General features: G+C 45.4%; 1 protein-coding gene across 1 annotated transcript in view; it reads left to right on the top strand.

The window, feature by feature from the left end:
- Nucleotides 1–23135, top strand: part of Plg (plasminogen) — a 42480-nt gene that overhangs the window by 5616 nt on the left and 13729 nt on the right. Inside the window, exons 3-13 of the mRNA NM_053491.2 lie at nt 642–748; nt 4855–4969; nt 6529–6668; nt 8116–8236; nt 10370–10488; nt 12904–13066; nt 13848–13990; nt 15410–15569; nt 19908–20092; nt 20840–20988; nt 22035–22128. Coding sequence (NP_445943.1) covers nt 642–748; nt 4855–4969; nt 6529–6668; nt 8116–8236; nt 10370–10488; nt 12904–13066; nt 13848–13990; nt 15410–15569; nt 19908–20092; nt 20840–20988; nt 22035–22128 — 1496 coding nt within the window. The remainder of the gene's footprint in view (nt 1–641; nt 749–4854; nt 4970–6528; nt 6669–8115; nt 8237–10369; nt 10489–12903; nt 13067–13847; nt 13991–15409; nt 15570–19907; nt 20093–20839; nt 20989–22034; nt 22129–23135) is intronic.

The raw sequence follows: 23135 nt of genomic DNA, 5'->3' as shown, positions 1-23135 counted from the left end.
CCGAAGGCCACCACAGCACCTCTTAGCACAGTTACAGTGGAGAGCAGGTAGTAAGTACTCTGAACTTGGCTGTAAACACACCAAGGGAGAGGTGAGAGGGGCAGGGAGGAACACCAAGGCAAGGACCAGTCTGGGAAATGACAGACGTCTGGAAGTCTCGTACACAGAGCATCTCAGAGAGAGCTCAACACAGAGTCGCTTCTCCCTGGCACAAAACGAATGCCTATCACTTGGAAAAGAAGCAGTCAGACACGGTGGCATCTCCTGTAATTCCAGTATTTTGGAGGCCGAGGCAGGAGGATTGAGAATTTGAGGCCGTCCTGGGCTATAAGAGAGTATCAGGCCCAATAGGTACTCTGTCTCTAAATGAAAGAGGGAGGGAGGGAAGGAGGGAAAGAAGAAGAAAAGAAGGGAGGACACACAGAGGAAAGATAAGGAAGAAGGAGCACAGAAACATCACAATGGCTGAAAGGGAGAGTGTGGAAGTTTAGGACATGAGTGTGACTGCCTTGATGATACGCTTGCTTATCTTTAGGACTGTATCACACACACACTGTGACAGAGTTGATTAGAGGCAGACATTCTGAGCTCCAGGATCCAGCAAGAGGCGCACTCATTAGCGTCTTCCCTCTCTCCTGCAGGTCATTCCAGTACCACAGCAAAGAGCAGCAGTGCGTGATCATGGCCGAGAACAGCAAGACTTCCTCCATCATCCGGATGAGAGATGTCATCTTATTCGAAAAGAGAGGTCCGTGAGCCCCGTCCCCTCCCTCTTTCCTCTTTTATATCCCTGATTCATAAGACCAGAGATTACCACAGAGACCCTGAGTTCTGATTAGGTCGGGATTGGCTATTTGGCCAGTGTCAGCATGAGCCTGTTTCCTCACAGGAATGAGATTTACACAATTATTTCTATCTGTGGCCTGAGAAAGAGGAGGACTTGGTCTTGCTTGGAAGGGGAGAAAAGGAGTCTAAATGCTCCCTACGATGCTGGCATCTACTTTATAGGGTGACCATGCTCCTGGGCTCCCACTTTGGAACTAACCCCAGGCATAATAGTCAATGATATTTTCAATCCTCAGTAACCTTTGGATAAGGACAAAACATCTTACCTCTGGTTAATTTCCCACTTCTTTCTTGTTCAAGGGCTATATTTTCCTCACTTTAAATTTTGAAGCTGCATAAATAAAAGTTGTGATTCCTTTTCCAGCTTCCTTCATAACAGGCCAGAAAACCCATCATTTAAGGCCTGAGGTGGCCTGGATGTCAAAGGAGTGTCTTTTAGAAGGCCCCAAGTATTATTAAGTGTGTATGACTGTTTATGGACACCTAAAAGCCTCTTTAATACTCTGTGACTGGTTGGGCAGTGCAATAAGACTATTAATAGACCCAATTTGTCTCTCTAAACATTTTGTATCGGAGTGCTGAAGTACTAGTATGAGAAATATCTGACTCCTTGTACTCTTGATAATGTCTCACACAAAACCACAATGGTTAACCTCTTCCTTTAGGTTGGGATTATCCCCCCCCCAATACATCCCCCTTCTTAGACTCAAATGAGAGGTGTCCCTGCTGTCTCCTCCCTTGCCTCCCTGTGTCTTCAAGTCTTGAGATTCACGTGTCAAGTAAATTTAACTTTCAAGTGAAGCCTTTAGCTCTTACACAGCAGGAAGGGCAGGATAGCCAGGCCAGCCTACCATTGCCCAGGTTTTTATAGAGAAGGGAATGGGGTGGGATTCCTTTGACGAATTGCTAACATTTAAATATGACACCTGTAAATCGTTAACCAGGAGCAACATGAGAGCTGAGTTGCAAGGCTGAAGTCTGAAGTTTGAAGGCTGGTTTTGCTTGTTTTCAGTGGATCAAAAGGTTATATACACCAATGCTGGGTACAAACAAACAAGAGAGGAGAAAAGTCAAAAGTCGGTCAGTGTTTGGTCCCAATTTATCTACTGTGACTCTGGACTGGCCGCTAATTTATCAGCCAGGGATTTTGCTAGGACCTGCCAGTATCAGGTGACATTATGCTCCCTGTGTGGCACTATCTCCACTGCCACTCTTAGAACCTAGCCGCCATCTTGGTTGGCCTCTGCAGTTACTGGAACCCTGGGTGTAGCTGTACATGTGGCTGCTAAGAAATGGACCTTCCTAGCTTAAAACCATTCTGGTATAATTAGATAAAATCTGGCCAGTAATCTTAATACTTCTGAAGCTGAGGCAGAAGAATGGAATATTTGAGGCCAGCCTGAGATATAAGGCAATAACTTGTCTAGAAAAAAAATCCATTACATAGTTTTTTTCTTTTTTTTTAATTACATAGTTTTGTATATTTATAGGGTACAGTGTAATAATTCAAGCCATGTGTGTGCATGTATGTGTATGTGTTCTAATCAGAGTGGTTATAAGCACATCTCCTCAAACATACATAATTTCTGTGTGCTGGGAAACTTAAAATGTACTCTTCTAGCTCTTTAAAAAACACAGTACACAGTTGTAAGGTATAGCCACCCTGCTGTGACAGAGCACTGTTTTTTTAGAAGTTTTCCTTGACCTTGGCTCCCCCTTTCTCAGTGTGCTACAAGTTTCTACCTTTGCTGTGTGTTATGGATACCACTCCTGGCATAATGTGTCCCAAGGAAGCTGTAGTGGGCCTTTTGTTTATGATGTTGTGAAGCTGTTGGTTTGCTGGTGCTTGTTAGGAGTACTTCCTAGGGGTTGAAGAACTAAAAACTAGGCCTTAGTGGGGAATCTTGACAGCACAAATACATGGGAAACACTATCGTGTGCTTTTATTGAAAACCCAAGCTGGCTGGTGATGTAGAGCAGAGACCTTTTTTTTTTTTTTTGAGCTGGGGACCGAACCCAGGGCCTTGCGCTTCCTAGGCAAGCGCTCTACCACTGAGCTAAATCGCCAACCCAAGCAGAGACCTTTTGCTTGGGATTTGGGACCACACTGGGGCCTCTCTGCACTGGGCTCCAATGTGTCATTTCCAACATCAGTCTCTTCATCTTGACAGTCTTGGTAGCCCAGTGATTCTGCAATGTCTTTCAATCTTTATGACTCACCTTCCCCCAACCCCCAAACTCATGTAGTCAGTTATATGAGTATGTTGTCTGCATTGGATCTGAGAGCAATTTAAAAATAATTCATCTCTTAAAGGTATTCAGCTTGGGGATTAGGGGATGGCTCAGTCTATAAAGTGCCTGAAGCTGAAGCCTAGGGATCTGAGTTCAGATCTCCAGAACCTGCATAAAATGTCGACAGTGCTGTGTGTCTGTGACCCTGGTGCCAGCTGGGAGCAAAGACTGGAAAATACCCAAAGCTCATTGGCCAACCAGTCTAGCCAAATCAATCAGCTTCAGGCTCACTCAGAGACCGTGGGAGAGAGTGATCAAGACACCTGTTGTTAACCTCTGGCTTCCAGGTGCACTCACAGATACACATCCCCCGTAACAACAAGTAACATACAATATATATACACAACACACTATATGACACAAATACACATAAAAACATCTCCAACTGGCTGATCATGGTAGCACACACATTTAATCTCAGCACTCAGGAGGCAAAAGCAGGTGGATTTCTATGAGTTCAGGGTCTGTTTGGTCTATATAGACAGTCCTAAGCTACCCAATGCTGCACAGTGAAACCCTGTCATGGACCAATGAACCAAAAGATACTCAACTCAATCTAAGAACTAAGAACGATGAGCACTGCTGGTTCCACATTCATGTCTAACTTAATAATTAGATAATACAGATAGATGATGCCTGGGATCTTTTTCTATTACTCGGTGAGGACAGAAGCGAGTGTACACTGGGGGGCCTCCCACTTAGGGGTGACCTGTCGCTTGTAAACCACAGTGGGCATTCAAGTGTGTTTCTAAGACAGAATGGAGTGCCTTGGACAGCTAGAGATTTGGTAAGTAGAGGGAATATTTATTGTAGACACTGTGGTCACCCTCATTTCAATATACCTTGTATATTGAGAGCTGTATAAGAAATGAAACACCTGGACTGGATGGACTCTTGTGGGCCTCTGCATAGACTTCTCTCCTCTCTGTCTGAACATCTCCCTTCTCTGTCTGTCTCTGTCTCACCACATGCCTCTGACACGTGATGTTGTACTGTCATCCCCTTACAAACTGTTTCTTTCAATTCCTTTTGTCACTGTCCTGACTCCATTAAGATTTATGCTCCGGGAAAGTGGGCCTGTGCCTATTTTGTGCTCTCCTGTGGTCCAGCCGTGGCATGGATTAGGCACAGAGGACCTGAGGAAAGAACTTCTGAATAAACACATCTGTTCTAGTTTCATTCAGTGCTGTATTAAAAATGCTCTGACTGGAATCGACTTAGGGCAGCCAAAGGATTGGCTCACATTGAATTCTAGGTCGAGTCCATCTCTGAGAGGAGGTCAAGGAAGGAACTAGAGCAGCTAGCCAATCACATTCTCAGTCAAGAGCGGAGATAAAACATGCACAACCTTACTTGCCTGCTACCTATGCTCAGCCAGCTCACTTCACCCTCAGAGAGTTCGGGACAAGCCCATGAAATGGTGCTGTCTTTCCACTTCATTTAACTCAATTAAGAAATCCTCCCACAGGCCAAGCTGATCTAGACAATTCCTTTATCAGCATCCTTCCCAGAAGATTCTAGGTGCGTCACGGCAACAGTCAAAACTATCACAGGGTCAATGTCAAACAGCATTTGCAGCTGTCCTTCCTAGGGCCTGCCTTTCAGAGAACAAGAAGACAGGCTTGGGTAGATGTCTTCCCTGTGTTGGAACTGTGCCGGGCACACCTTCTGAAAGTTGTTTGCTGGACTTTGAACCCCTGTGTGGATCTCTTTCAGTGTATCTGTCAGAGTGTAAGACTGGCATCGGCAAGGGCTACAGAGGAACCATGTCCAAGACAAAGACTGGTGTTACCTGTCAAAAGTGGAGTGACACGTCCCCCCACGTACCCAAGTAAGCGCTGCTATTTCATGTTGGTGTTCATGAGTGTATTCAGAACAGTTCCGCTGTTTCCAAATTCCACTGCCTGGTAGTGTGAGCAGAGACCCTTTTGGTGTGGATTCTGGGCAGCTGAATATTCACAATGCAGAAGGGAAAAAATGGTTGGTTTCTATTAATCTCATTATATAATATCTGAGAAGTCTTAAAACATAGTAGGAGGCATGTCAAAAGAACCACTGAATTTTAGGTTGTCCTAGTTTTCATTCTGTTCCTGTGATAAAAATATTGTGGCAAAAAAGTAACTCAGGGAGAAAGGGAATTTACTTTAGATGACAATTAATGACAAATTACAGTCTGTTATTATGGAAAAGTTACAGCAGCAATAGCTTGACCCTGCGAGTGACAGGGAACAAGTGCATGCATGCTTATTGGTGCTCAGCTCCTCTGTACTTACACACTCCAGGATCTCCTACATAGGGAATGGTGATGCCCACTGTGGGCCGGATCTTCCCACATATATTAATGTAATGAGATAATACCCTCACAGGGCTGCACACAGGCATCAAGAGATTTTTTCACTGAGATTCTTTTCTTAGGTGAGTCTAGTTCACGGCATGTTGACAGTCACACAACTGTAACAGAGACCAAGTATCAGAAAATGATGCTCGTTTAGAGATGGGTGTGTCTCGGTTGAATGCCAGGTTGGAGCCTGCACAGCGTGCCCTCCACCTCACCACTGTGACCCGATGAGGATATAAACCATGAAAAACAAATAGGAACTTTGCAGCTTGTGTGTTATTGTAGGGTCATTCTGTGTGTGTCCCCCACCATAGCATTAAGTTGGGTTCTCTATGATGACTCCAGGGGCCACACTCTTTCATGAACTAGCTAAGCTTCTAATCTGGTAGACGGCCCCCCAAACCGGGACATGGAGGAGCCAGAAATTAAGCTTGCCTTTTCAAACTGCAAGTTCTTGCATGTTTTATCTAGCTATCTTTGCAGTAGCTCATTTCCAGAGCAGAAGATGAGCTCCGCTTTCCCCAACCTTGATCACGTAGGCTGCGTTTCAAAGAAAACTCGGCCAGTCTCTGCGATTACACAATAGACTTCAGAGCCTTCACCCGCTGCTGGCTGTTAGCCTCCATCTGCTTTTCTCCTGTTTCACTACACAAGGCTCTCCCATCAGTAACAGGTTTTCTTTTCATTAAGAGCAAGTGACAGAATGTAGAAGGTTTCAGCAGAAGGCTAGGGGCGGAGGTCACACAGACAGAAGAGCGATCGGTGCTGTGGATGTGTGGGGAGGACCACTGGCCTCCGAGGTGCTGGCGTTCTCCTGCCTGCTCAGTATACATTCTTTGGTTAGACCCAAGACTTAGCTGCCCCAAGAGTAATGACGGCAGAGTGAGCTGTGTGACACGAGCCTTCCCATCCATAGATAAAGGAGTGACAACCAGCAGCTGAAACACGTTCAATGACAGAACCAAGCCCTCAGTATGAGGCACAGCATCTCCTACTTCGCTAGTGCGCCGTTCTGCATGACGTGCTCACCACATTTCTTTTCCGTCTTGCAGATACTCCCCCAGCACACACCCCAGCGAGGGACTAGAGGAGAACTACTGTAGGAACCCAGACAATGATGAACAAGGGCCCTGGTGCTACACAACAGACCCGGACCAGAGATATGAGTACTGCAACATCCCCGAATGCGAAGGTAGGGGTGGCTCTAGAAAGCCCCTCCTGTCTGCTTGTCACCGGCATATGCGCTACAGCCATTTCCCAGGGACATCAATTCATATTGTCCACTACAGCACCGAGTAATGGGCTTGCCCCTCGTGAAGGAGTCCCAGTTCTGACATGAACTATCTTTAGCAAAATGTTATTTCAACACGAGCACATGTATATCCAGATCCAAGACTTGGATGCAGATTTCTTTGGCTAAAACCCCACACAGTGTAGAACTCCAAAGATGGTTGCCATTAAATAGCTAAATTAAAATCAGGGAACCAGTGGAGTTCAAGCACACAGGAGGAATGATTTCACGTGGGCGGTTCCGTTGAGTGTGAGGTTAAGCAGCACACCAGTTGGTGTGTCGGCATTGCCTTCTTCTGATGGGCCCATCAGCTTCCCAAAGAACCCTGAAGGTCAGTGCTAAAACAGCACTGAATCATCAGCCTGGGAAAACATCTCCATTTCGAATTTCTAGTTACGTTGGTTAGAGCAAGAGCCAAGTGGTGTTTATGAGGTAACGTGGGCAGGTTTCAGGGGTCGATTCCTTTTCTCCTCACTTTCCCTGTGTGGACAGAGGAGCTCCTGTTTGGATATGGACAGTCACAGGTTATTTGGTTTTTACGTCCCATGAATACATGCTACTTATATCCACCTCACGGCTGTTTTTTTCTTTTTAAACGATATCATAAAAATTCCAGTTGTGTGTTATTTCTCTTCAGCATGGGACTTTGATGATTCCAAGTCAAAGTCTTAGTTTTGAAATAAATTAGAGAGCAAAAAAAAAAAAAAAAGAAAAAAGAAAAAAGAAAAAAGAAGAAAAACAAATATAGCACCTCCCTGCCCCCATACATGCCCCCGGTCAGTCATGTTTCTCAACAATAGGCAAACAGAAGTTTGGCTGCTTGAGGTTGAGTGGGATCCTCCAATGACTGCAATGTCACCGGGGACAAAAACAAAACCAAAAACCAAAAACCAACCAACCAAACAAAAAACCAGCAGAAAGATCCCGGTGGTTCTCATATATCTGTCAGTCATCAAGTGATCAGAATAAGTTCATCGAATTTTAAAAGATCATTCTAGAAATGATGCTGTCCACTATGCAAAAATTAAAACAGAGGGCATACAGGCTTCTGAGAACATGAGCCTTCCCCATGGGTGCCTCCCAGTTCGAGGCTGTGTATTACGGAGTTTCTGACCATCATAGATAGTTAAGGTGGCACAGACTCAAAAAGTTCAAATAAATTTCTTAGAAAAAGGGCCCTAACTGCCTCAGAACATTTCAAGTCTTTACTGCCAAGTGGTTACCGGGAGTCAGGTTTGATGGGTGACAGGAAACACTGGAGACCTCTCTAGAGGGACTCCAGTCTCTGTTTCACTGTGCTTCATGTCAGTTTCTCTCTCTCTCCCCCTTCTCTTCTCACGCTGCACAGAGGAATGCATGTACTGCAGTGGAGAAAAGTACGAGGGCAAAATCTCCAAGACCATGTCTGGACTCGACTGCCAGTCCTGGGATTCTCAGAGCCCACATGCTCACGGATACATCCCTGCCAAGTAAGGTCCTGCAGCCAAGCCTGAGGCTTTTTAGATATGCACGCCTCTTGAAGGCATGAAACATCTGAGGAATTGAAGGCTGGGTAGTTTTGATTTTCAAGGAGGGCATCTTTCCCACTAGGCTGCTTATAAAGTATATATTCTTGTTACTTATCCCATGATCCAGAGGTATCATGGGTACTTGCTAGAAAGGCAGCATCCAAGCCTTTCTCAAATAGAATTCGAGTTATAACAAAATTCACAGCCAATTTGTATTTCTGATAAAACTGAGAAACACACTTGGCTTGACTCCCTTCCTTCCTTCCTTCCTTCCTTCCTTCCTTCCTTCCTTCCCTCCTTTCTTTCTTTCTTTCTTTCTTTCTTTCTTTCTTTCTTTCTTTCTTTCTTTCTTTCTTTCTTTCTTTCTTTTTTTTTTGGTTCTTTTTTTCGGAGCTGGGGACCAAACCCAGGGCCTTGAGCTTCCTAGGCAAGTGCTCTACCACTGAGCTAAATCCCCAACCCCCATTCCTTTCTTTTTATACCAGTATAGTCTAGACATTCTAACTGTGATCTATAGGTATCAAGCGTCTTACAGATCCCCGATATTTGATGTATATTTATACTGTGCCATTCACAGCTCTTACCATGTTCTCAAAGGTGACTGTGAGTTTAAGAACAGGACCAGGGGCTCCCTGTTGCAGAAGGCAGTGATGGTTTTCAGAGCAAGCACTTGTGAGGGTTCAAGGTCGTATTTTTTCACAGGAAAACATCTCCCCACAGATGTCATGCTCTTACTTTTTCTGTGATGACCCTGGTGTCATAACAAGGCTACTAAGACTCTCAGTAGTGTGGCTAAGCCACAGCTGTCCCTGTGAATGGTGACATCGCTGAGTTTTGCATCTTTCCATTCCAAAGAACTTAAAACATGGCTCCTGCCATTGCCTTTCAAAGGCAAGCACAATAGTGTCCTTAAAGTATGACTAGGTCAAGCCAACTGTAGAAATCAGAAGAGGGGCAATTAGACCATTGCTAGCTTTTCTCTTTGTTCTAAACGCCCAGTCTCAGAAAGGAACTGGGCACAGAGACAATCTCCCAGTTAAACCCCTGGGTCCTTGCCAAGTAGGACTCCCTGGCCAGGTCCTTGAAGGAACATAGTTCCCAATCTTGGATTCTCTAAGCTTCCTGGTAATGGGCCGGGAGCCTGGTAGACCAGTAGGACCAGGCATCAATTTCCTGCCTCTACCACATGACTGTCTGAAGACAGTGAGCACTTTGTTCTTTGAAGATTGCTATTATTTGCAGCTGGATAACTGAAGTTTGCTTGCTTCAATATTCTGGATGGTTAGTTTCTCATCTTCTTCTATATGTCTTGCACATGGAAACCTCTAGAAATGTAGTCCTTGGAAGACCAAGCCTATCTTTCTTCCTGGGTTACCAGCAGAAGACTAACTCTAATGGCAGGTGCTAAGCGGTTGCTCATTCTCAAAGATTCTCATGAATCTGCATGAATGTTTATTGCTATTAAAAAAATCCATCTTCAACAGCATAAGCTGTCACTTGCGTTTTTGATCTCAGCCATTCCGATAGCCATAAGGTGGAATCTCAGTCGTTTTGATTTGCATTTCCCTGATAGCTAAGGATGTTGAACATTTCTTTAAGTATTTCTTGACCATTTAAGAGTCCTCTGTTGAGAACTCTGTTTAGATCTGCACCTCACTTTTCTAATTGGATTGTTTAGTTTGTTGATGTCTAGTTTCTCAAGCTCGTTAGTGTAGATCTATCTCTGTCAGATGTAGAGTTGGTGAAAATCTTTCCCCATCCACTGGGCTGCCATTTTGTCCTATTGACAGTGTCTTTTGCTTTGCAGAAGCTTTTTAGTGTCCCTGGGAAGCCTACTCTTTTCCGAGGGAAGGCAAAGGGTGGGAAGTAAATCTGGGGGAGAAGGGAGGTGAGAGGGAAAGACTGGAGGAGGGGAAGAAGGAGAAACCAGTCGAGATGTAATAAACAAGAGAACAATAAAAAATTAGAAAAGTAAAAAGAAGTACATGATGAATTATATGATTTTTTTAATTCTTAAATTATTGGTATGTTATCACAGCAAATGATAAAATGAAAGAGAACAAGGGTAAAAAAAAATCCTTCTTGTCTGCCCAGATTTCCAAGCAAGAACTTGAAGATGAATTACTGTCGCAACCCTGACGGGGAGCCGCGGCCCTGGTGCTTCACCACAGACCCCAACAAACGCTGGGAATACTGTGACATCCCCCGCTGCAGTAAGTTTATCTTCATACCCGATACTCTGGGAGCTACCCCACCCCCACCTGCCTTCCTTTGGAATGTTGTTGGTAGCTGAGTAGAGGTCCTAAAGAGTCATTCTACAGGCCTGTAGGATGTTCTTGACCCCTTTCATCCAACTTATTAGCTATTTAGGTAACTGGTAAGGCTATCTATTTATTTATTGCTCCCTGCCCAGAGATTTCTACCTTTTGTGAATATTATCACTTCAAAGGAAAGCCATAGCTCCAGGAGCCCTAACAGACTGGACCCCCGCACCCATGTCCTGTCTGTCCATTAAAGATGCAGGAATGGTGAAAGGCAGAGAGATGGTGTAATTGGCAGATAGACAGGCAAGCAGAGAATGATGTAATCACTGTGGCCTCACGAAGGGGCTCAGTGATGCCAAGTTCATCTTTCAGGTGTGGACAGGAGCTCTGGACTTTCTAGAAAGGGGGAAACAAAAGAAGGGCTTGGGATTCATATAGCTGATGGAGTAGGAGGCCTTGGTTATCAGTAGGCTGTTGTATTATGTCAGCTCTGCTTCTGCTGGGGAAGCTATTGTGGTTGTCATTATTGTCATCATCGTCATCATCATCTTCATCTTCATCATCTTCATCTTCATCATCATCATCTTCATCATCATGATGCCACTACCACTTAAGGGGAGCAGTCTGGTTCCCAGAAGCTGACTGTTCACCCGTAATGTAGCCTCTCCATCATGGGTAACTGCCTTAACTTGGGGATGATCTGTCTTGAAGGCCCAGTGTTTGAGTGAACCCTTTTGTCAAAATCCAGAGGCCAAAGAGATGGTTCAGTAGGCTAAGTGCTTGCCCCACAAGCCTAATGCTCTGAGTTCAACCTTCTGAACCAACATCAAAAAAGAAAGAAAGAAACAAACAAAACTCAACTGAGCATGGTGGTGTCAGTGGGGAGGTGGAAGCGGGCCAAGATAGGTGGAAGCAATTGGATCTCTACCCAGGTCTTGCTGCCCAGCTAGCCTACTTGGTCACTTCCAAGTAAAAGACCCTGTCTCAAAAAGAAAAAATAAAAATGTCTAGGTAGTGACAGTTGGGGTAGTCCCCTGGCACATGAACATGTGCACACATGCACATACACAAAGCTGTTTATCCATCCCTCCAGTCATTTCTCAAATCCAAGGTGACTGCAGAAACACATGAGCTAGGAAGGGTCAGAGTCAAACTAGAAACAAAAGGACCGGGGTTGGGGATTTAGCTCAGTGGTAGAGCGCTTGCCTAGCAAGCACAAGGCCCTGGGTTCGGTCCCCAGCTCCTAAAAAAAGAAAAGAAAAAACAAAAAAACAAAAACAGAAACAAAAGGACCACATAGAGTTAGTTGGGTCACATCCTTCTTCATAAGCCTGCTCAAATGCAGATTTCTGGACTGTAGCTCTGCTATTTCAATCTTCTCTGAGCTGAAGGAGCCTGACAGCATGGCTGTCTCATGAACTTCATTAACAGAGTTTTTTCCCTAATTGTTGAGCTGTTAACAGATGTCAGCAGGCACCCAGCTGTTTCAGCTGTCTGACTTGGGGATGCTCAAGAGAAGTAGAGCTCATAGAAGTGACACATGGGAAAAACTTCACACTGCTTCTTCTTGGCAATTGGAATGGAAAAGTCTCAAAGGGTAGACAGGCCATGAGCAAGTAAATGCTAGAAAAAGACATACAGGGACAGTCTCCCTTCTTTGCTCTGCCATCATTGAAAAGCAGAGATTCCTCAGACTGTCTTCCTCATTACAACACCAGTTTCTCCTCATGGGTCATGCCCCCAACCCCTCAACAAAGTCTGAATTTCTAGATGCATACTTTTTCTTAAAGATATTTGGTTTTAGTGGTTTTTTTTCTGTATTTTTATTTTATTGGTTATTGAGTCATTGGTTAACTGTAGATTAATCTATTCCCCTTAGGGTTTAACTGTTTGCCTTCTGTATTTTGAAGCTCTGTTGGTAGGTGCATATGTATCCAAGACATTCATCTTTTCCCATGGTCTCTTTCTCAGCCTTGTGCCTCTATGGGAGATGGGTGGTGGTCAGTTGTGTTTACCTAGTGAATTACGTATTTTTCTCAAAAGGGCCTGGGTCAAAGGTGTATGTAAAGATTTGAGGTGGGGGAGAACTTAGGCTGATTTTTGACATGCTTGATGAAGTAACACAAAACACTAGAGACAGAAGCATCTGGCCCCAGGGTCCATCTTTAGAGACATTCCTGATTGAAATGGCTGTGTAGATATATAGACTACCAAACTGAAAGTACTAGGCTGTCCCCAGGTATAAAATCCCAAGAGGAGTAGGAGAGGGCATAACAGAGAGACCCTGCCTTCACCCTTCCAAAACATCTGTCGATGCATTCATAATGGAAAACCATTCACAATCAATTCTTTCCTCTATTCAAGCAACACCCCCACCCCCACCGGGCCCAACCTACCAATGTCTGAAGGGGAGAGGTGAAAATTACCGAGGGACCGTGTCTGTCACTGCGTCTGGGAAAACCTGTCAGCGCTGGAGTGAGCAAACACCTCATAGGCACAACAGGACGCCAGAAAACTTCCCCTGCAAGTATGTCCTTCCCGTCTCCTTCCTTACCCCTGTTGCCGTGGGCTGTGGAGCCCATTGACTTCATCTTGGTTGTGATATAAAAAAAATCAAGAATGAAGACTGGTTAGATCACATGCAAGGAAAGAGACATTCGACAGTGTTTTACCTGTTACAATCTTTCTCAAAGTATGCCCCACCAATACCATCAGTGATACTAGAGACGGAAACTCTAGGGCTCTACTCTAGACTTAGTAAGTTTGAGACTTGGAGGACAGAGTGGGGAAAAATCCTCTTTGCTCCAGCATACAACACAGTGCCTGACCCAGAACTAAAGACTTATTTTATTCCATCACAGGGAGTCAAGGAATATGTATGTGTGTGTGTGTGTGTGTGTGTGTGTGTGTGTGTGTGTGTGTGTATGATTTGTTTATTTAATTTATGCATATAAGTGCTGCATGTACCCCTCATGCCAAAAGAGGACATCAGATCCCATTACAGATGGTTGTGAGCCACCATGTGGTTGCTGGGAGTTGAACTCGGGACCTTTGGAAGAGCAGCCAGTGCTCTTAACTGCTGAGCCATCTCTCCAGCTCAAGGAATACATTTTAGCCATTGCTTCCTCTATGCTGGATTACTTGCCATGCCATGTGATATCTAAGCCCAATTTAAGCTTCCTCCTGGTACCTGTCAATCATTCAGCAAGCACGATTCTAGCATATTAGACATGAACAGTGCTCCCTCTAACATGTGCACCTTGCTTACTGAAAGTCTTTGAAGAGTAAAACTCATACGTCCTTTCTAGAAATCTGGAAGAGAACTACTGCCGGAACCCAGATGGAGAAACTGCTCCCTGGTGCTATACCACTGACAGCCAGCTGAGGTGGGAGTACTGTGAGATTCCGTCCTGCGGGTCCTCGGTATCACCAGACCAGTCAGATTCCTCAGGTGAGAGTGGGTCTCGAGAGCCCACTGAGCAGAGGCTCCAATCAAGTTCGTTCTCTAGCGGTTTCTTCACAGTGTGTCAGGGTGTGGCACCTTTGCTTCGCCCAATCTGGCTGTGGGTCAGAGTGAGGCTTGTATGATTTCCTTTATAGTATTTTTCGCCTGTTGTTTGCCCTGTGCCTCAGGATACAGTCTCTGTGAGCAAGTCCCAAGCTTTTGAAGTCTTGACTTCTGTTGTACTTAGGAAGTTTCTTATAAAAGTCAACTGGAACAAATACTATTAGGGTTCTGTATTCCTACTGTAGTTGCTCACGTGTCCAGCTTCAATTGCAGATTAGTCTATGTTCCCTTTGCTTCTGTTTGCCTTCTGTATTGTGAAGCTCTATTGGTAGGTGCGTACGCATTGAAGACATCCTTATCTTCTTGAGGGGATGTCTCCTGGTTATGCCACTGTTTCTGAAAACATTCCTTCTGTCCCTGAAACTCTGAGGTTTCTCTTTACTGATGTGAACAGAGACTTTGCAGCTCTGCCTACATACATTAATGCTCGTGTGATGTATCTTATTAGTTTTCTAACTGAGATATTTGCATTAATAGAATTGTGCGTGGTTGGCTTGAAGTCCACTATTGAGGTAGTGTTCTGTCCACAGTCTCATTGCCGCCATCCAGCGTTTCCTTACCCAAGTACTTTGGAGCTCACTGACTGCTCACTTAACTGTGTCGTCTGCTGATCAATCCCTTGCAGGAATTCTTCATCTCTGATGCTGTGTGTTTTGCTCCCCGAGTTTCTATTTTGTTCTTGTTTTAGACGTTCCTGCCTCTGCCGAAGTCCTCCCTTCATCCATACATATTAGTGTCTTCACCAGAGGATCCATTCACAACTAACAAGACTATTCTACCATCCCAACCTGCTAGTGTCCCACTGAGGTCATCTTCGAGAACCAATGGTCTTTTCTTGTGTCCTAGAGGCAGGTCCCCCTCTGCCCCATCCCCAGAAGCTCAAGGCTTTGGTATCCTATGACCAAAGAGAGTCTAAGGAAGTATGCAAGAGGGTCAGGTCTGGTCCCATCCTGCCTGGTCTCCTCACTGTGGAACATCCTGGCCTCTTGTTCTCATGAACATCAGGTAGTGATTCATAAAAATAACTTGATAACTGGAAACGCCATTGTGTACAACACTCTGGCCTCTTTTATTCATCTTTCATCTTCCGAGGTTTTTGTTGTACAACACTGTAAATGGTATACTTGTTGTGTGAGAGCATATACACACATACTTGCGTACACACACACACACACACACACACACACACACACACACACACTGGGATTTCCCATAGAGTGTTTACTGCATGTGTCGTAAATAGTGATCAGGCCTGCCTGCTCCGGATCTTATTTGTCTCGATTTCTTCTGCTTTGATTTCAGTTCTTCCGGAGCAAACACCTGTGGTCCAGGAGTGCTACCAGGGCAATGGAAAGAGCTATCGGGGCACATCGTCCACTACCAACACAGGGAAGAAGTGCCAGTCCTGGGTATCTATGACTCCACATAGTCACTCGAAGACCCCAGCGAACTTCCCAGATGCGTATGTCTTTGATTTTAACCATGAGAGGATCAATAGCTAGCTTAGGTTTTCACATGCCCCATGCTTTAGGCTAATATGTCTGGACTAAGTTTCTCTGAGATTACTTACCACATGGGGCAGAATATGACAGGGACTTGGCTTTTGAGAAATGGGCCTAAAAGAAGAGAAGCCCTTAATTGGCTCCCTTTCCTGAGAAATTTTGTAGAAGCAAGGGGAAACCTGTGGAGGTGGTAAGGTCCCATTGGTGAAATCCTTGTGAGAACAAGTCACCATAAAGCTTAGAACTAGTACCATAACTCCTCCGTGTTAAAGATGAGGCTGGCTATCAGCATTGGGCTGGGTCCTTCCACTGCAAACCACTGGAGTGGAGTTTTGTGTTTGGTTCACAGGCTAATATTTCTAATGGAATCTGCATTTCCATTCCTTTTAGTAACCTCACCTGGGAAGCCTTATTAGACAGAAGCCCAGTGCTCTCAAGGGATATGGGTTGTCAGAGAGTAAGAGTGTTGGGAACCATTGCAGTAAGACAATGGAAGGAAGCAAGAGAGTTAATTAAGGAGGGAGAAGGGGAAGAAGGAGCGAAGGAAGGAAGGGAAAGGAGAGGAGGGAGGCTATGAGGGAGAGAGGAAAGTAAGAAAGAATAAAGGGGGTTGGGGATTTAGCTCAGTGGTAGAGCGCTTGCCTAGCAAGCACAAGGCCCTGGGTTCGGTCCCCAGCTCCGAAAAAAAGAAAAGAAAAAAAAAGAAGGAATAAAGGGAGGGACAGAAGGAAAAAGGGAAGAAGAGAAGGAGGAAATGAACAAAAGACAGAAGGGAGGGGCTCACGTTCTGAAATGAAGTACAGGCATCCTGGTTCACAGGCACATGACCAGTGGACATAGACAGCCATAATGACTGAGTGAACTGACATGTTCAAAGAGCAGGAGGTACACATGAGGTCAGCGGACCAGTCATTGTATATCTTCTAGACTAGCTACACGCAACTGAACCATAAAATTATAAACATCGCCAGCCATACTATAAAAACCACAAACTACTTGGTGAGGCCCACAGACAGCAATGAAGATCATTGAGTGTCCTGTGTCAGCAGGAAGGGGCACGGACAGAAAGGAAGTGAGAACGGTGCAGAAATAAGCCCCGTGTTCCCAGTGCAGACAGCAGAGCAGCTCAGAGCTCAAAGGCCATCTTTTTCCGGAACAGTAAAGGAATAGCAGATACTGTGTATAACACCTCCAACCCCGCAAACCCAAACCCCAAACCCAGCAAACTCAGAGTGGGCATTCCTGACTTATGTTTTATATCAAAATAGATATGCCATAACTAACTGTCATACCTCAGCGTAGAAGCTTTAACTAAAGCTGACATGTGAAACTTCTGAGGGGAGAAAAGAGGAAAGTGTTTTCATAACCCGGGGAAAGGGAAATCTTTTAAGCAAAATATTTTATAGAATGATAATTTATGTTTTTAAAAAACGGAAACTTGACAAGTATCACCGTTGAGAAAACAGATACTGGAGACTGGAGACTGGGAGAAAAATTATTCTCAGTTCATAGGTGCTTCAAGTACAGATATATAAGTGCCCCCTGCCCATATTGTAAAAAATGGCAATAGACACAAATAGGTATTTCTCAGGGAAAGACACACAGATGGCCAATAGCCTGAGAAACACTGAGAAAGTTTAGCATCATAGGCCATCAAAGAACTAGGGATAATAACTACAGGAAAACCCATCAGGCACAGCGTAGACATGGCTACCTGTAAAAAGACAGGAGTAAGGGGTGATCAGGGAGTGGAGAAAGATGTGTGGAGTGGAAAGTTTTGGGTTCTTTGGAGACTCAGTTGTATCATGTAATGTTCTGAAACTGTCTTATGAGAGGATGGTTTTTTGCTGAAGCAGACCCGTGAGAAGGGAGAACTGACTACCATACATCACAACATATTTACCTGCACACACGCGCGCGCGCACACACACACACACACACACACACACAGACATACACAGATACACACACACACACACAGAGACACACACAGACACACACAGACACACACACACAGACACACACAGACACACACACATACACATGCAGGTACACAAACACAGAGTAATTCATTTATACACACACACAAAGTAACACATTAATTAAAACATAAAACCATTGAAATACCTGAGCTGTCCTATGCACTTACTGCAAGTCCAAGGTATTTAAGGGATAGATTGGGGCTGGAGAGATATCTCAGTGCTTAAGAGCACTGGTCGCTTTTTCAGTGGTCCCAAGTTCAAATCCCAATACCTACTCGTCAGCTCACACTTGGCTGTGACTGCAGTCCCAGGGGAACCATCCCTCTTCTGGTCTCTATAGGCACTGCATAAATATAACACACTGACCTTCAGGCAAACACTAGTACAAATAAAAACAAAATAAACTAAAATAAAGAAGGTGGCTAAAGTAATTGATGTGGGATCAGCACACGTACTTACTTAAAGGTAAACACCGCGACCGTTCTGGAAGTCAGCCTATGGCTTCTCATAAGGCTAAGCAGACATGCGTTTACCCTATAAATTGCAATTCTACTCCCCAAATATTTACCTCACGAGATAGAATCACTATTCCTCAAAGAAATCTTTAAGAATATGCACGGGGGGGGCCTGATGAGATGGCTCAGTGGGCAAAGGCACTTCCTATCCAGACACTGCAACCCGAGTCGGCTCCCCTGAGCCGGTGTCAAGAGGGAAGGAGAGAGCTGACTCGACAAAGTCGTCATCTAACCTAGCCTAGTGATGTAGCCTTGGCTGGCCCAGACCTGGCCTGGAACTCACAGAACACCCACCTGCTTCTGCTCCTAAGTGCTGGAGTTAGGGGGGGAAAGCCACGACACCTTGGTACATAGTTTTCTTTTTTCTTCTTCAAGAAAACTATTCATAGATTTGCTTATTTATGAAGGCTATTATGAAGAATACTCACTCACTTATGATATCCCAAAGCTGAATAACACTAATGGTCATCAACAGAAAAGTGTGAATTAATACTCTTTGATCCAATCATGCACGGAAAGGAGCTCGAAAATTTTATATCAAGGAAAGACTATGTAAAAGTGCACATTCTGTGGGAATCCTCTTATTGAGAAGAGATGCTAAACTACTTGGGACAGAATAGACTGTGATGTTGGCCTCTGGGAGGAGGAGGAGGTGGTGGAGACGGGACTTCTGGGTTAATGAAAATGCTCTATGACACAAGCATGTTTATCAGACGTATCGACCTAGATTCAGATCTGTTCTTCTCATGGGGCATACTAGTTACTCTGGTACCACTGTGACCAAAGTACCAGACAGGCACAATTAAGGAAAATCTTATTCTTGGCTTATCGTTCCAGATAGAGAGTGCCATCTATCACTTCATGCACCTGTGCAGAACATCACAGTGGCTGGAGCATGAGGCAGAGGAAGCTATACACATAACAGCAGACTGAGCAAGTGACAGGAAGTGGTCACAGATGATGATGTATTATGTATAATATTGTATTAAGGACTGGCCCAGGGACCTCCTCCTTCTAGCTAGGCTCTGCCTGCTGTAGTTACCAGAACCTCCTCATACAGCACTGGCGACCAAGTGTTTACTACATGAGCCTGTGGGAGACATTTCTGATTCACACCCACAACCAGAAGTACAGCGTATTTCAACTGAAAGAAAGCAGGTATCCACTAGCGTATCTAGTGCCTTAGGATCCCATTGATTGGTCTTTTGTAGCTGTGGGCACAGGCTTGAGACAAAGTCACTTGTCTTCAGTGTCTCCAAACGGCATTGGGTTCTAGCTCCCACAGAGATATAGATCACGACTCTAACTAAGTTGACAGCAGGGGTGAGGGTTCTGGGAGCTCGAGACAATGTTCTTGAGTAGAGTTGAAGGAGGGTTGAATTCTCCAGTGTTCCCCAGTGCCCTCACTCAATATGATTTTTTGACCCCCACAAAAGACTTTATCATCTTCCCTATCTCTCCCAATTTCTTTTAACTACTTTGGGAAGAAGTATTTGTCAGGGTGTTAAAGGAGAATATTATGATGCTTGCTTTTAAATTTATACAACATATATATATACATATATATAGTTACAATATCATATATGTGTTATATATAGTATGTATACATTATAATAATATAATACATTGTCAATATATTATATTCCATTGTCTCAGTTTTGGTTAAGAGGACCATTTGTGACTGTTAATATCCTCAGTGGGATGTTTCAAAAGAATTTTGCTAACGCTTTTGTTGGAAACAAACTTGAGAGGGAGCTGAATTCTCCCACCCCTGCTGACCACACTGCTTTGGGATTTACAGTGGCTTGGAGATGAACTACTGCAGGAACCCAGATAATGACCAGAGGGGCCCTTGGTGCTTCACCACTGACCCGAGCGTCAGGTGGGAATACTGCAACCTGAAGCGGTGCTCGGAGACAGGAGGGGGTGTTGCGGAATCAGCCATAGTCCCCCAAGTTCCCAGTGCGCCAGGCACCTCTGAGACAGGTAAGGAGCGAGTGGGCAGCTGTGGACACTGGACCCAGAGGAGGAAGTGTTACTGATGTAGAAGCTCCCACACTGCATGGGGTACCCTTGTGGGCTGAGGGCCTGCTGCGCAGAATGAGCCCTAGCTCTACCTTGGGGAAGCAGAGAGGTGGTTGACAGAAGGTGGGGAAACAGTTTCCCAAGGCGCCCTGTAATCCCTTCGAGTGTTGTAACTATTTACACTGTTCTGAAGCTGGGCTTTTCCTATGTCCCAGTCTGAGTTTCCCTTCCAAAACAGCCTACCAAAGTTGGGATCACTTCCAAGCCTGTGAACATCACTGGCAACTTCCAGAACCAGGCAGCAATCCTTGCTCACTGCCAGCACCCCAGTGTCGGAGGGCTGAGTCACTGGGCCTGCCACTAGAGAGCAGCCCAATAGTCACGTAATAGAGCAGTAGTTCTCAACCTGTGGGTTGAGACCCCTTTGGGGGCGGATCAAACGACCCTTTCAACAGGAGTCCTACATCAGTCATCAGGCGTATAGATATTTACATTATGACTCATAGCAGTAGCAAAATTACAGGTATGAGGTAGCAATGGAAAGAACCAGGGTTGGGGGTCGCCGCACCATGAAGAACTGTATTAAAGGTTGGCAGCATTAGCAAGGTTGAGAACCACCATATTGGAGCAAGCGAACGTTGATGCAACTACGCTTCATCGTGCTTCGACTGCCTGGGGGCACGTAACCTTCCTCTTCCCTTCCTACAGACTGCATGTATGGGAATGGCAAAGAATATCGGGGCAAAACGGCCGTCACTGCAGCTGGAACCCCCTGCCAGGAATGGGCTGCCCAGGAGCCCCACAGTCACAGAATCTTCACCCCACAGACAAACCCACGGGCAGGTCTGGAAAAGAATGTAAGCCCCTCTGGTTCAAGGTCTGTTATGTTTTCCTGACCAACCGTTTGAACAGATTTAGTCTTGGGTTACAGCAACCCACCAGGACTGATCTTTGGTGTTGAGGGAGAAGGAAGGGAGGGGAAAACTGAAGTAGGTTGGGGTGGGGAGGGGGAAAGCCGAGGCCACAGCTGGGTGTCCTACAGCTGACAATTCTGAAGCTGTCTGGGAACAGACATCGGGGCTCACTGTTGTGAAGAGACGTGGTAGACCCTGCATGGGGAGGAGAGTGGAGAGAGGAGGAGAGTCCTGCCCTCCCTGGGCACTCTCCAATACTCCCAGGAATCTCTTGGAATCTTCTGTTTTAATTGGAAGCTTTGCTATGTTGACGAGGTTGTCCACACTTTTGGCCTTTGGTGCAGTGCAACCATTAGGCCCTCTGCCGGGGTCAGAGGATAGAGATGACATTCTCTTTGCTCACAGTTGGTTCTGCTGAACACCCTCCACCCCGCACCCTGAGCTCCTCTAGACGCTCTCTTGGTCACTTAGTTAGAACACAGACGCTCTTGTCCCTCAGGATGCCACAGGATTTAGGAGCTGTGTTTGATGCTCTTCAATCAGGGACCATGGAGCAGAGACCACGTTTATTATATCCCAGCATTGGAGAAAACGCTGCCCTTCTGTCTTGACCCATGGAGGGTGCAAACATTTTAAATCAACAACAAGGCCTCTTGGGGACCAGGATTACTGAAGCCAACCAATGATATGACAGCCAGTAATGTCCACTGTCCCTGATGGCTGGCTCTCCCACATCTGGCCCAGAGAGTGGCTTTCTGGTTGGAATTTACTTTGGGCAGAGACAGAGGCTCACTGGCATCCTGCAGTGGAGGCCTTATAAGCACCTTAAACCAACTTGCCAAAAAGCAAACAAACCAAAACAAAACCAAGAACATGAGGTCAGAAAACAAAGGGACGCTGCCTTCCATCCCATATGAAGGTCTATCTCTCTAAATCTGGTCCCCCCTCCATCCTGGGGAGCCTCCTCTCAAATGCCTGTCTCTTTTCAGTACTGCCGAAACCCGGATGGGGATGTCAATGGGCCCTGGTGCTATACAATGAACCCCAGAAAACTTTACGACTATTGTAACATTCCCCTTTGTGGTGAGTTTCTCCCTCTTTCCAATCCCCCTTCTTTTTCTCCTCTTTCATTTTTTTTGTAAGAAAACTACTTTCCAATAGATGGAGCGACTTCTTCACAAGGACTAACACAAAACAACCACCCACCACAGAAAGGCTTTGAGCCTCTGAGGAGAAAATGGCTGCCTCTCACCCTGAGCCCTCTTTCATACCGGCATCTTGAGCCTGGCCTGTTAATGTCCTTGCCTCATACCAACTAAACACCAATGCCTCAAAGTGTAGAAGGGAACTAATCGTCTCCTGGAGGCTCCCCTTGAACTGGTTCCACAGCTGGCTTGAGATGCCTGTCAAATAAGTTCAGAGCCACAGGGATAGGATGTGTATTAGCCACATGTGGCTGCTGCATTAAAATGCGGTGGTCAAAGCAGCTCGAGGAAGCACGAGCTAGGTATCCATCCACAATGGCAGAGACTGAAGTGTAACAGCTAGAACAGTTACACTGAGGGATCCCATCAAGAGATTTGCACCCAGAGAAACAGAGAGAGACCTGTAAGTGGGAAGAGGTTATAAACTCTCAAAGCCTTGCCCTTGCGATGTACTTCCTTTAGCAGGACTCCACATCTCAAAATGGTTCCATGGCCTACCCAAGAAGCTATCCTACCTGGGGACCAAGTGCTCACATCCACTAATTCACATATTTCTGCTGGCCACCGCCCCTCCCACCTCCAGATTTCCTATTCACTAGTCACCTAACTTAGAGATAACATGTCAGGCTCCTTCGTGGGGGATTTGAGACTCTTTTTTTGGGAGGAAGGGGCTTGGATCTGGGAAAGGAAGGTTGACATTGGTTTTTGGTATTGGGATGGCAAGTCAACGGCTGTGTCTGCAAAGTGAGGCTGCTTCTGCTCTGTGCTCACCAACGTTGCAGTCAAAACTTGGGATGCCAGGGACTGGAGGGAGGGGCTTAGCTTGCAAAGCTCTTAAGGGCTGTGTTCCCAGTATTTGGGGGACAGTGGTTAGGAGCAGGTTAG

The sequence above is a fragment of the Rattus norvegicus genome, chromosome 1 (assembly GCF_036323735.1).
Source record: "Rattus norvegicus strain BN/NHsdMcwi chromosome 1, GRCr8, whole genome shotgun sequence".
Taxonomy (NCBI): Eukaryota; Metazoa; Chordata; class Mammalia; order Rodentia; family Muridae; genus Rattus; species Rattus norvegicus.
This window is presented reverse-complemented; position numbering and strand designations above follow the sequence as displayed.